The following is a 12608-nucleotide window of genomic DNA, read 5'->3' as shown; positions in this document are numbered from 1 at the left end:
CTCAAATATCACTTTCTCAGAGAAGCCTCCCTAAGCACCCTATTTAAATCTGCAGTTCGCGCAGCCCTTCCTATCTCCCTCCCTACTTTGTTCTCCATAGGCACCTACCACCTTTAATATACTTGTTTATTTTTATTGTCTGTCTCCCCCAATTAGATTGTCCATGAGGACAAGAGTTTACATTTATTTGGTTCATTGGCCCTAGAAAGGTGCCTGGCATATAGTAAGCACTCAATAAATATTTGTTGAATGAATGTATGAATAAAAAAATAGATTCCCCCACCAAGACCATCGGGAGGGCAGGGTTGCAGCTTTCTCCTCAGGGGGAGAGGAAGCTGTGATAAAGGGAACTCAAGAGGCCAGAGTCCCCATCAGCATCTCCCCCAATCATGTGGGTCAGGGAGAGGGCAGTGAGAAATGAAGACTCCCAGCTACAGAAGAGGAAATAGGTTGGGGGCGGGGGAGAGAAGGAAAGGTGTGCCCATCAGTGCTGGGGCAGAGTGGCTGGAGCTTGGGGCGGGGAGTTTAGACTAAAGTGTCTCAGTGAGGGGGACGCACTGTCCTGGCCTCCCCTAGAAGCCACTAGCCAAAAAGAGCAGCAAAGAGGATAAAGAGTGTGCCTAGGGAGGACATTTATCAGAGGCTACTCCCCACTCTGTTGAACCCACAGTGACCAGCACCGCCCCACCCCTAATGTCGGCCTCACTCCCTGGCTCTTGTGTCCACCAATGCTATCTCTCTCAGCACCACTGGCCTCCAAAGAATCTATTTTTTTTTTTTTTGGCCGTGTCATGCAGCTTGTGGGATTTTATTTCCCCCACCAGGGATTGAACCCAGGCCCTCGGCAGTGACAGCGCCACAGTCCTAACCACTGGACCACCAGGGAATTCCCCCAAAGAATCTACTGAAATTCTCAAATTCCAGAGCTCTGTAGATTTTACTGAAAATTTCAAAGGAGATAAGATGAGGGGATTACATTGTACATCCTAAAGCAAACAAAGACTCCTTTGTCAGACACTTCCATATTTCCAAGTGCCTCTCTGGAGCTGCCAGGTGGGAAGTGAAGTACCTCTCCCTTTCCAGACCCTGCACCCATCTTGCCACCCTCCCAGATCTGCCAGCAACTTCAGGTTCTTCTCCCATCCACAGTGCAGAAAAATTCAGTCAGCCTTTCCTCAGCTCCCTATCCAAACCTGCGTGTCCAGACTTGTGAAACCTGGGCCTCAGTCACCTGAACCTCCAGACCTGTTCAGAGATTCTTTGTTCCTGAGAATAAACGCTCCCTGGGGTCTTACTGACCTTCCCCCACTCCTTTGGTGGCTTATCGAAATATTTCTTTCACACGCACACTGGGCTCCCCTTAAGAGGAATTAAGGAGAATGTTGTTTTCTCATCTCCTTTCTACACCCAGCTCCCCCTTCTTCCTGGGTGCTAGTGTCAGCAGAAGCTGATGGGGAAGTGAGGCCTGGAACTCAGAGGAGGAGGGAAGGAGGGGAAAGGGGAAGTTTGGGAGGGAGGCCTCCAGGAAGCTGGTGGGAGAGGACAGCTGGCAGACAGAGAGGCGCCCAGCCTGGTCTGTCTCCTCCAGCATCTGCTGAGCTATGAGCCAAACCAGGGATTTACAGGGTAGGGAAGGTGGAATAGGCAGGATCCTAAAACGGGAGAAAGGAGGTGGACAGCCCTGGGCTGGGGGCTGGGAATCTGGCCCACGAAGGCAGAATTGTGATGGCTTCAGGCTGGGCTTGGGGGTGAGGAGAGGCAGGGGGCAGTGAGGCTACATTAACCTTTGCGCCCCTTCAGGAGGAAAAGCCTTTGGGCTGCTGAAGGCCCAGCAAGAAGAGCGACTCAGTGAAATCAACAAGGTAAAAGGAAGAACTAAGGTGCGGGGCCGGGGGGGCAGGGTGGGGGGCGGTGGTGTGTGACCAGGAGGGCCTACCCAGGTTCTTCCTTTCCCCCACAGCAATTCCTGGATGATCCCAAATATAGCAGTGACGAGGACCTGCCCTCCAAACTGGAAGCCTTCAAGAGTGAGGGGAAAACTATAGGGGTGGAGAAGGGGGTGAGGAGGGTAGCATTTCCCCAGGAAGAGAGCAGATGGCAGAAACGAAGTTGACTTTTGGGGTGGGAAAAAGGAAGGCTGCCTCTATCGCCACCCTGGTTAGTCCTTTTCCCCGGCCTGCCCCTCTCAGGAGCCCCTCTAGTTCCCTACACCGTACCAGGGCCCTCAGCCTCCCAACCTTCACACTTCCTCTACCTGCCCCACCTCTTCTTCATCTTCCCCCGACACCTAGCACTCGGTCAATCCCTGCCCTGCCCCTGCCTGGGACCCTCCAGCCAGTGCTTACCCTCTCTGCTTTCTCCCCTCACCCAGAGAAATACATGGAGTTTGACCTGAATGGAAACGGAGATATCGGTGAGAAAAGGGTGATCCTGGGGGAGTGTGCAGATCTAGGAAGAGGGAGGTCTTTCCCACAGTGCTCCATTCCCAGTGGTTCGGGAGAGGGCCCATCGACCAGGGCAGGAAGGGGAATGGGGATGAGGAGGTAGAGGCGACAGAGTGAGAGAGGCTCCCCCTCTTCCTACCCCCATCCTCTGCCTCCAGATATCATGTCCCTGAAGCGAATGCTGGAGAAACTTGAGGTCCCCAAGACCCACCTGGAGCTAAAGAAATTAATCAGGGAGGTATCCAGCGGCCCTGGGGAGACTTTCAGCTACTCTGACTTTCTCAAGATGATGTTGGGCAAGAGATCTGCCATCCTAAAAATGTGAGGGTCCAGTTCCAACCTCCCCTATACTTACCTGTTTCCTCTCCCCCCACCTCCATCCCCAGGTTCACCTTCTACACATTACTCAGCATGCATTTCTCTTCCGTCTTTTGAGAGACCCTTCCAAGGTGCTATCCTCATCCATGGTCTGGTCCCCACAGCCCCCAGTACTCCCACTCCTGCCCTTTCTCCTTCTCCTCCCACCCCCACAAACCTCATCCTTTTCCTGGACTTTCACAGCAGCCTAAAATTTATTCTCTTGAGAGGACTGTCCCCTGATCCCTGTGTCTCTTCCCATCTCCATCAGGATCCTGATGTATGAAGAGAAAGCAAGAGAACAGGAGAAGCCAGCGGGTCCCCCAGCCAAGAAGGCTATCTCTGAGTTGCCCTGATTTGTGGTGAAGGAGATGTGGTAGGATTGAAAGGGCTTCTATGACTCCAACATGGAAAAAGAACACAAAATTGTGAGCCAGAGCTAAACTAATTTAAATAAACTACCCTCCTTCAGATCAACAGATCAGCTTGGTCACTGTTTGGGGGATTTTTTTTTTTCCTGGGTTTGGGAAGGAGTGAAGCGTCTTTGAGGGAAGGGTAGCAAGGATTTGCCCATCTGAGCAATCCATCAACAATTCTGTAGTATGTCTACTACAGCAGATGGTTTTGAACACCAAGGGGGATTCCAGATGTATAAGATAGCCTTGACCTCCCTCAAGGAATTTAAGTGGGATGAAAAGACATGTACAGACAAAAAAATATATCATCCAAGCTCATGATGAAGAGCAAGGATTACCTTGAACCAACATTCTCTATGACTATAAGCTTTGTAACCTCAATGATTATTCAGCCTCTCTGAGTCTTTCATTTGAAAATGAGAGTAATATGATCTATCCTGCAGTGCCTGAGATATCATAAGCCCTCAATAATGTTTAAAACTTGAATGAATGGATGGATGGATAGATGAAAGAACTGGTGTTATTGAATTAAGTAAAGGATTCACGACACTATAAAGCCTGATAATTTAAGTGAAAATGAGTCTTGAGGTCCCGTTGGGGACAAGCTACAACAACCGAGTCTATCTAATAAAAGGAAAAGGGGCTTGTATTAGGAGAGTACTGAGGGCATATTCTGAGGATACAGGATCCCTGGATGGCAGAAAGGGTTAAAAAGCCAATTCCAGGGAAGGCAGGAGCCTGAGAGTTCCCAGGCCTTTGGTGAGGCTATTCCTGGACTTTTCCTCCAAGGGGTCCAGATGCATTAACTCCAGCAACTCCCAGTCATTGGCCACTATTTCAGATTTCCTTACTCCCTGGAAAGCAAGAATCAAATTGGCCCAGCTTGTTTCATGTACCAAGGACAGATCAGGCCCCTAGGGCCATTCATTTTGGCCCTTTCCAATGGTAAAGCCAGGTTGGCATCCTAAAGAGTGCTACAGTAACTGTATAGGACTTCAGATGAGGACGAGATCAATGTGGGTTCAATAAAATTTCTGAATATAACAAAATTAATAGCTAAGCTTTACTGAGCACCTATTATACATTGGGTAGATGCTTTCTGTGTATTAATTCATTTAATCTTCCCGACAACTCTGGCGACACCAAGGAGGATAGGAAGGATCTGGAGCTTAAACAATTTGTTCATTCAGGATAAATAAATTGGGTTATATTTACACAATGGACTACTATTATATAGCAATAAGAATGAACAGACTACAACTACATGCAACAATGTGGATCAATTTCATTAATACAATGTTGAGCAAAAGAAGACAGACATAAAAGAACCCTTACTGTACAATTCCATTTATATAAAGTACAAAAGCAAGTAAAACTAATATATATTGTTAGAAGTCAGGATAATAGTTAGCCTTGGGGGAGGGCAGTGACTACAAGAGGCCCTCGGGCAGCTTTTGTGCTAGTTAAGGTTCTGTTTTTGGTTACATGTTTTGCTCAGTTCATGAAAAGTTATCAAAATTTCATATATATATATGAAATACACATATATATTACACACTTTGATAAGAAGAATTTTTTTTTTTCTTTTTTGGCTGGGTTGGGTCTTCATTGCTGCATGCGGGCTTTCTCTAGTTGCAGTGAGCGGGGGCTACTCTAAAGAAGATTTAAAAAATCACTTATTGGACATTAACTATGTTCCATTCCCTATTCCAGGTGCTTGGGATAGAAGAGTGAACAAAACAAAGATCCCTGCCTTTGTGAAGTTTACGTTCTGTTGTGGGAACTGGTGTGGGAGGAGGACAGACAATAAAAAGTAAACATAATTTAAAATTTATATGATCTATTAGAAAATGACAAGTATTATGAAAAAAAGAGAACGTAGAGCAGGTTAAAGGGAATGAGGGGTGCCAGGATGGTCAGGGAAGATTAAAATTTTGAAAGGGTAATCAGGAGAGGCCTCTTTGAGGAGGTGACCAACACTGAGCAAAAACTTCAAGGAAATAAAGGAGTGAGCCATGCAGGTTTCTGGGGGAAGAGTCAGTTGGGCAGAGGGAAAAGGAGCAGAAGGGCCCTAGGGTAAAGACAGGTCTGTGCAGATAGGCAGAGTAATAAAATCAGAAACATAAGAGAGGGCCAAGTCATCTAGGGTCTTGTGGGCCACAGTAAGGACTTTGGTTTTTATTCTGAGAGAAATGGAGAGGCAATGTAGGACTTTGAGCAAAGGAATGCTTTGAAAACTCCTCTGAGAAAAGGCCCCACTCTGACTGCAGTATAGAGAATAGACTGTAGGAGCAGGGGTAGACTTAGGAAGACCAGTTAGGAGGCTGTTACTGTAACCCAGGTAACAGATGAGGACGGCTCAGATCAAAGTGGAAGTGAAGAGGTTGGATTCTGTATAATTTCTCAATATAGGATTTCCTGTCTGATTGAAAGTGGAGAGTGAGATAAAGAAAGGAGTCAATGAAGTTTCCAAGGTTTTTTACTTAACTGGAATTTTTTTAAATTAATTTTTATTGGAGTATAGTTGCTTGACAATGTTGTGTTAGTTTAACTAATTTTTAAATTGTCATCAGCTGAGATGGTGAAGGCTGTGGATAGAGCAGGTATTGGAGGACTGGAGATCAAAATGTTCAGTTTTGGACATACTGAATTTGAAATGATGTTAGATACCCAAGAGGTGATGTCAAGTACATAGCTGTGTATACAAGTCTGGGTTTTGGAGTGAGGTCTCTGATGAATAGACACATTTGGGAGTCATCAGCATATAAACGTTATTTCAAGCCATGAGACTGATGCTCTTGGCAGTTTGGGTAGAAGGTGGGGATGAAGGCTTGACTGGAGTGGGTTTAAGAAAGAATGAGAGGAGAGACATTGGAGACAGTGTGTATGGATAGGTCTTCCAAGAAATTCTGCTGTGGTAACTGACCGGGGAAAGGGGACACGAGAATCATTTTGAAAGTTTGAGAGGGACTTCCCTGGTGGTGCAGTGGTTAAGAATCCACCTTCCAGGCCTTCCCTGGTGGTGGAGCAGTTAAGAATCCCCCTGCCAATGCAGGGGACACGGGTTCGAGCCCTGGTCTGGGAAGATCCCACATGCTGCCGAGCAACTAAGCCCGTGTGCCACAACTACTGAGCCTGTGCTCTACAGCTTGCAAGCCACAACTACTGAGCCCGCGAGCCACAACTACTGAAGCCTGCGCGCCTAGAGCCCATGCTCCGCAACAAGAGAAGCCACCACAATGAGAAGCCTGCGCACTGCGAGTAGACCCCACTCACCACAACTAGAGAAAGCCTGCCGGCAGCAACAAAGACCCAACATAGCCAAAAATAAATTAATTCATTAAAAAAAAAAAAAAAGGAATCCGCCTTCCAATGCAGGGGATACGGGTTCGATCCCTGGTCCGAGAACTAAGATACCACATGCCATGGTACAACTAAGCCAGCGCACCACAACTACTGAGCCTGCACGCCACAACTAGACAAGCCCGCACGCTGTAACTAGAGAAGCCCACGCGCCTCAACAAAGAGCCCACATGCCGCAACAAAGACCCAGCACAGCCAAAATAAAAAATTTAAAAATATATAAATAAAAATAATTTAAAAATAAAAAGAAAGTTTGAGAACTGAAGTCATCTCAACCATCTTAATGAGCCTCAGGATAAAATTCTTACCAGATTCTTGCTAAATTTTCTGCTCTCATTTTCCATTATGGACAGTCAGTCCCTTAATTTAGCCACACCAGCCTAGGCATAGTTTCCAAACCCATGCCTCTGCTTATCAGTTCACTGGGCCCGAGATGTGCACTCTCTCCTCGAACTTGCTAAACCTTTTTTTTTTTAATTTACTTATTTTATTTATTTGGCTGCATCGGGTCTTAGTTGCAGCACACAGGATCTTTGTTGTGACATGCGGGATCTTTCGTTGTGGTGTGCGGGCTCCTTGTTGCGGTACACGGGCTTTTCTCTAGTTGTGGCGCATGGGCTCCAGAGCACGCGGGCTCAGTAGTTGCAGCGTGCAGGCTCTCTAGTTGTGGCATGTGGGCTCAGTAGTCGTGGCATGCAGGCTTAGTTACCCTGCGGCATGTGGGATCTTAGTTCCCTTAGACCAGGGATTGAACCTGCGTCCCCTGCATTGGAAGGTGGATTCTTTTTTTTTTTTTTTTTAATTTATTTATTTTATTTATTTTACTTTTGGCTGCGTTGGGTCCTCGCTGCTGCGCACGGGCTCCCTCCAGCTGCAGCGAGCGAGGGCTACTCCCCATTGCAGTGCGCGGGCCTCTCACTGCGGTGGCCTCCCCCGCTGCAGAGCAGGGGCTCCAGGTGCATGGACTTCAGCAGTTGTGGCTCGCGGGCTCCAGAGCACAGGCTCAGCAGCTGTGGCACACGGGCCCAGCCGCTCCGCGGCATGTGGGATCCTCCCGGACCAGAGCTCGAACCCGTGTACCCCGCATCGGCAGGCGGATTCCCAACCACTGCGCCAACAGCAAAGCCCGGAAGGTGGATTCTTAATCACTGGACTACCAGGGAAGTCCCCTAGCTAAATCTTAACTAGTTCTTCATATCACTTAATAAGAGTCACAGTTTTCTAGAAGCATTTCTGAACCTGCTCAGGCACAGTCTGATTTTTATTCCTCTACTTCTATAATATTCTGTGCATATCTCTGGTGCCTTCAGAACATAGTTGTTGACAATGGGTCACTTAAGAAATCAAAGAGGAAATTAAAAAAAGCTGGAGACAAATGAAAACGAAAACACAATGATCCACAATCTATGGGATGCAGCAAAAACATTTCTAAGAGGGAAGTTTATAGCGATACAAGCCTACCCCTGGAAACAGGAAAAACCTCAAATAAACAATCTAACTTTACACCTAAAGGAACTAGATAAAGAAGAACAAACAACACCCAAAATTAGTAGAAAGAAAGAAAGAATAAAGATGAGAACAGAAATAAATGAAATAGAGACAAAAAACAGAAAATATTAATGAAAGAGCTGTTCTTTGAAAAGATAAACAAAATTGATAAACCTTTAGGCAGACTTATCAAGAAAAAGGGAGCGGGCCCAAATCAATAAAATCAGAAATGAAAAAGGAGAAGTTACAACTGACACCACAGAAATACAAAGGATCATAAGAGATTGTTACAAATAATTATACGCCAATAAAATGGACAACCTAGAAGAAATGGACAAATTCCTAGAAATGTACAATCTCCCAAGACTGAATCAGGAAGAAATAGAAAATATGAACAGACCAGTTACTGGTAATGAAATTGAATCAGTAATTTTAAAAAAAAAAACCTCTCAACAGACAAAACTCCAGAACCACAATGCTTCTACCAAAGATGAATTCTACCAAACATTTAAAGAAGAGTTACCATCCATCCTTCTCAAACTATTCCAAAAAACTGCAGAGGAAGGAACACTTCTGAACCCATTTTATGAGGCCAGTATCACCCTGATACCAAATCCAGATAAAGATATCACAAAAAAATAAAAATTATAGGCCAATATCACAGATGAACAGAGATGCAAAAATCCTCAAAAACTATTAGCAAATGGAATTCAACAATACATTAAAAGGATTGTACACCATGATCAAGTGGGATTTATCCCAGGGGTGCAAGGATGGATCAATGTCCATAAATCAGGCAATGTGATATACCACATTAATAAACTGAGGAATAAAAATCATATGGTCATCTCAACAGATGTAGGAAAAGCTTGTGATAAATTCAACATTCATTTATGATTAAAACTCTCCAGAAAGTGGGCACAGAGGAAGCATACCTCAACATAATAAAGGCCATATATGACAAGCCCACAGCTAACATCATACTCAATGGTGAAAAACTGAAACATTTCCTCTAAGATCAGGAAGAATACAAGGATGCTCACTTTCATTCAACATAGTATTGGAAGTCCTAGCCACAATGATCAGACAAGAAAAAGAAATAAGAGGAATCCAAATTGGAAAGGAAGAAGTAAAACTGTCAGTTTGAAGATGACATGATACTATACATAGAAAATTCTAAAGATGCCACAAAGAAACTACTAGAACTCACCCATGAATCTAGTAAAGTTGCAGTATACAAAATTAACATATAGAAATCTGTTGCATTTCTACACGTTATCAATGAATTATCAAGAAAAAAAATTAAGAAAACAATCCCATTTACAATCACTTCAAAAAGAATGAAATACCTAGGAATAAATTTGACTAAGAAATGTAAGACCTGAAACCATAAAATTTCTAAAAGAAAACATATGGAGTATGCTCTCTAACATCAATCTTAGCAATATTTTTTTGAATACGACTCCTCAGACAAGGGAAACAAAAGCAAAAATCAACAAATGGGACTATATCAAACTAGACAGCTTTTGTGTAGCAAAGGAAACTATCAACAAAATGAAAAGGCTGCCTACAGAATGGGATAAGATGCTTGCAAATAATATATCTGATAAGGGGTTAATATCCAAAATATACAAAGAACTCATACAACTCAATTAAAAAAAAAAGATTAAAAAATGGGCAGAGCAGAAAAAAAAAATGGGGACTTCCCTGGTGACGCAGTGGTTAAGAATCTGCCTGCCAATGCAGGGGACACAGGTTCGAGCCCTGGTCTGGGAAGATCCCACATGCCGCAGAGCAACTAAACCCGTGCGCCACAACTACTGAGTCTGCACTCTAGAGCCCATGAGCCACAACTACTGAGACCACATGCCACAACTACTGAAGCCCCCACGCCTAGAGCCCGTGCTCCGCAACAAGAGAAGCCACCAAACGAGAAGCCTGTGCACCGCAGCGAAGAGTAGCCCCCGCTCGCTGCAACTAGAGAAAGCCCGCATGCAGCAACGAAGACCCAATGCAGGCAAAAATAAATAAAAAATAAAAAAATACTATGAAAAAAAAAATGGGCAAAGGACCTGAATAGACATTTTCCAAAGAAGACATAAAGATGGCCAATAGGCACATGAAAAGATGCTCAACTTCACTAATCATCAGGGAAATACAACTCAAACCACAATGAAATATCCCCTCACACCTGTCAGAATGGCTATTATCAAAAAGACCACAAATAACAAGTGTTGGCAAGGATGTGGAGAAAAGGGAACCCTCTTTCAATATTGGTAGGAATGTAAATTGGTGCAGCCACTATGGAAAACAATATGGAGATTCCTCAAAAAAATTAAAAATAGAACTACTATACAATCCACTAATTCCACTCCTGGGTATTTATCTGAAGAAAATGAAAACATTAATTCAAAAAGATATATGAACCACTATGTTCACTGAAGCATTATTTATAACAGCCAAGATATGGAAGCAACCTAAGTGCCCATCAACAGGTGAACAGATAAAGAAGATATAGTATATATGTACCATGGAATATTACTGAGCCATGAAAAAGAATGAAATCTTGCCATTTGTGTCAACATGGTGGACCTAGAGGGTATCATGCTAAGTGAAATAAGTCAGACACAGAAAAATACTGTATGATTTCACTTATGTGGGATCTATAAAACATAAAAACAAATGTAACATGGCAGAAACAGAGTCATAGATACAGAGAACAAACAGGTAGTTGGCGGGGGAGGAGAGAAATAGGCAAAGGAGATTAAGTGATTAAGTGAAAGAAACTTCCAGTTACAAAATAATTGAGTCACGGATATGAAATGTACAGTGCGGGGAATATAGTCAATAATTATGTATGATGACAGGTGATAACTAGACTTATGATGGTGATCATTTTGAAATATCAAATCACTATGTTGTGTACCAAGAACTAACATAGTACTGTAGGCCAACTATACTTCAAAAACAAACAGGGACTTCCCTGGTGACGCAGTGGTTAAGAATCCCCCTGTCAATGCAGGGGACACGGGTTCGAGCCATGGTCCAGGAAGATCCCACATGCTGCGGAGCAACTAAGCCCATGTGCCACAACTACTGAGCCTGGGCTTTAGAGCCCGTGAGCCAAACTACTGAAGCCCCCACGCCTAGAGCCCGTGCTCTGCAACAAGAGAAGCCACCGCAATGAGAAGCCCGTGAACCTCAACGAAGAGTAGCTCCCCACTCACCAAAACTAGAGAAAGCCCGCGCGCAGCAACAAAGACCCAGCACAGCCAAAAAATAAAGAAATTTATTTTAAAAAAACAAAAAACAAAACTTATAGAGAAAGAGATCAGATTTGTGGTGGGGGGTAAGGGATGGATAAAGGCAGTCAAAAAGTACCAACTTCCAGTTATAAGATAAATAAATACTAGGGATGTAGTGTATAGCATGATAAATATAATTAAAACTGATTAAAGTTGTTAAGAGTAAATTCTCAGAGTTCTCTTCACAAGGAAAAAAATACATTTTTTCTATTTCTTTAAGTCTGTAACTATGTGAGATGATGGATGTCCACTAAACATTGTGGTAATCATTTCATGATGTTGCTAAGTCAAATCATTATGCTGTACCCCTAAAGTTTATATAGCGCTGTGTGTCAATCATATCTCAATAAAACTGGAACAAAAAACAACGTATCACTATTGGCTCATCAACTGTAACAAATGTGCCACACCAGTGCACGAAGTTAATAATAGGGAAAACTGAGGCAGGGGAAGGAGTATACGAGCATTCTCTGTACTTTCTGCTCAATTATCCCGTAAACTTAAAACCGCTCTAATAAAAATCTATTTTATATATTTTTAATGGTTAAAAAAACATAGCTGTTGCATGATTTGCGGAACGGGTAGTAGAAGCAAAGTAATAGAGTAATAGGAGACAAAGGAGGGAAATGGTACTGCATTTCGTAGAATTAAACTCGTTGTGAAGCGAATGCAAACTGCTAATAATATCAGATATACAAATATATTCATGAAAATTGTAGATTATAAAATTAAATGCCCGTCTTAGTCATTGGTTACCACTATTTTGATGAATAGGTTATTAGTAGCGTATCTTTGTTCAAATTATTTGCATATGTTATGCAAATAAGTAGAACTACCCACAGAAGGCCTATGCTGTGTGATGCACGCCCCTGGCCCCTTGGATTGGCCCGTCAATCCACCTTATTTGCATGACGTGATTTAATAAATGAAGGCCCGCCCCCCCTGGTGCTTTCACCTCTCGCGAAGAGAAGCGTGAGTTGGGACTCTTCCCTGGTTACGTAAGCTCCGCCCTCCGGCAAAGAAACCCTTCCGCCCCGTCTTCTAGCTCCGTCTCCTTCGCCGAAAGCGCCGCGGACCTAGCATCGTTTCCTTCCACTTTCGGCGTCCCTACGTCTCTCCGTTCCCATCTCTCCACAAACGCACGACGCACGCTCCGCCTCTTTCTCCCCCTATTTGTCGTGCAAATTCTGCGCCCCAACCGCCCGGCCGACCGGCTCCGCATTCCCGCCCCCTCT

General features: G+C 44.0%; 1 protein-coding gene across 1 annotated transcript; it reads left to right on the top strand.

Moving 5' to 3' along the window:
- Positions 1–1474: 1474 nt before the first annotated feature.
- On the top strand, positions 1475–3278 carry AIF1 (allograft inflammatory factor 1). The gene is made up of 6 exons (XM_082346591.1): positions 1475–1626; positions 1801–1862; positions 1961–2027; positions 2372–2413; positions 2603–2765; positions 3073–3278. The coding sequence occupies exons 1-6, from the start codon at positions 1602–1604 to the stop codon at positions 3155–3157; spliced, it is 444 nt and encodes a 147-aa protein (XP_082202717.1). The 5' UTR covers positions 1475–1601; the 3' UTR covers positions 3158–3278.
- The last annotated feature ends 9330 nt before the right edge of the window (positions 3279–12608 follow it).

The sequence above is a fragment of the Balaenoptera borealis genome, assembly GCF_965194805.1.
Source record: "Balaenoptera borealis genome assembly, chromosome: 12".
In the NCBI taxonomy this organism is placed as follows: Eukaryota; Metazoa; Chordata; class Mammalia; order Artiodactyla; family Balaenopteridae; genus Balaenoptera; species Balaenoptera borealis.
Note: the sequence above shows the minus strand (reverse complement) of the source record. Positions and strands in the feature narration are given on the sequence as shown.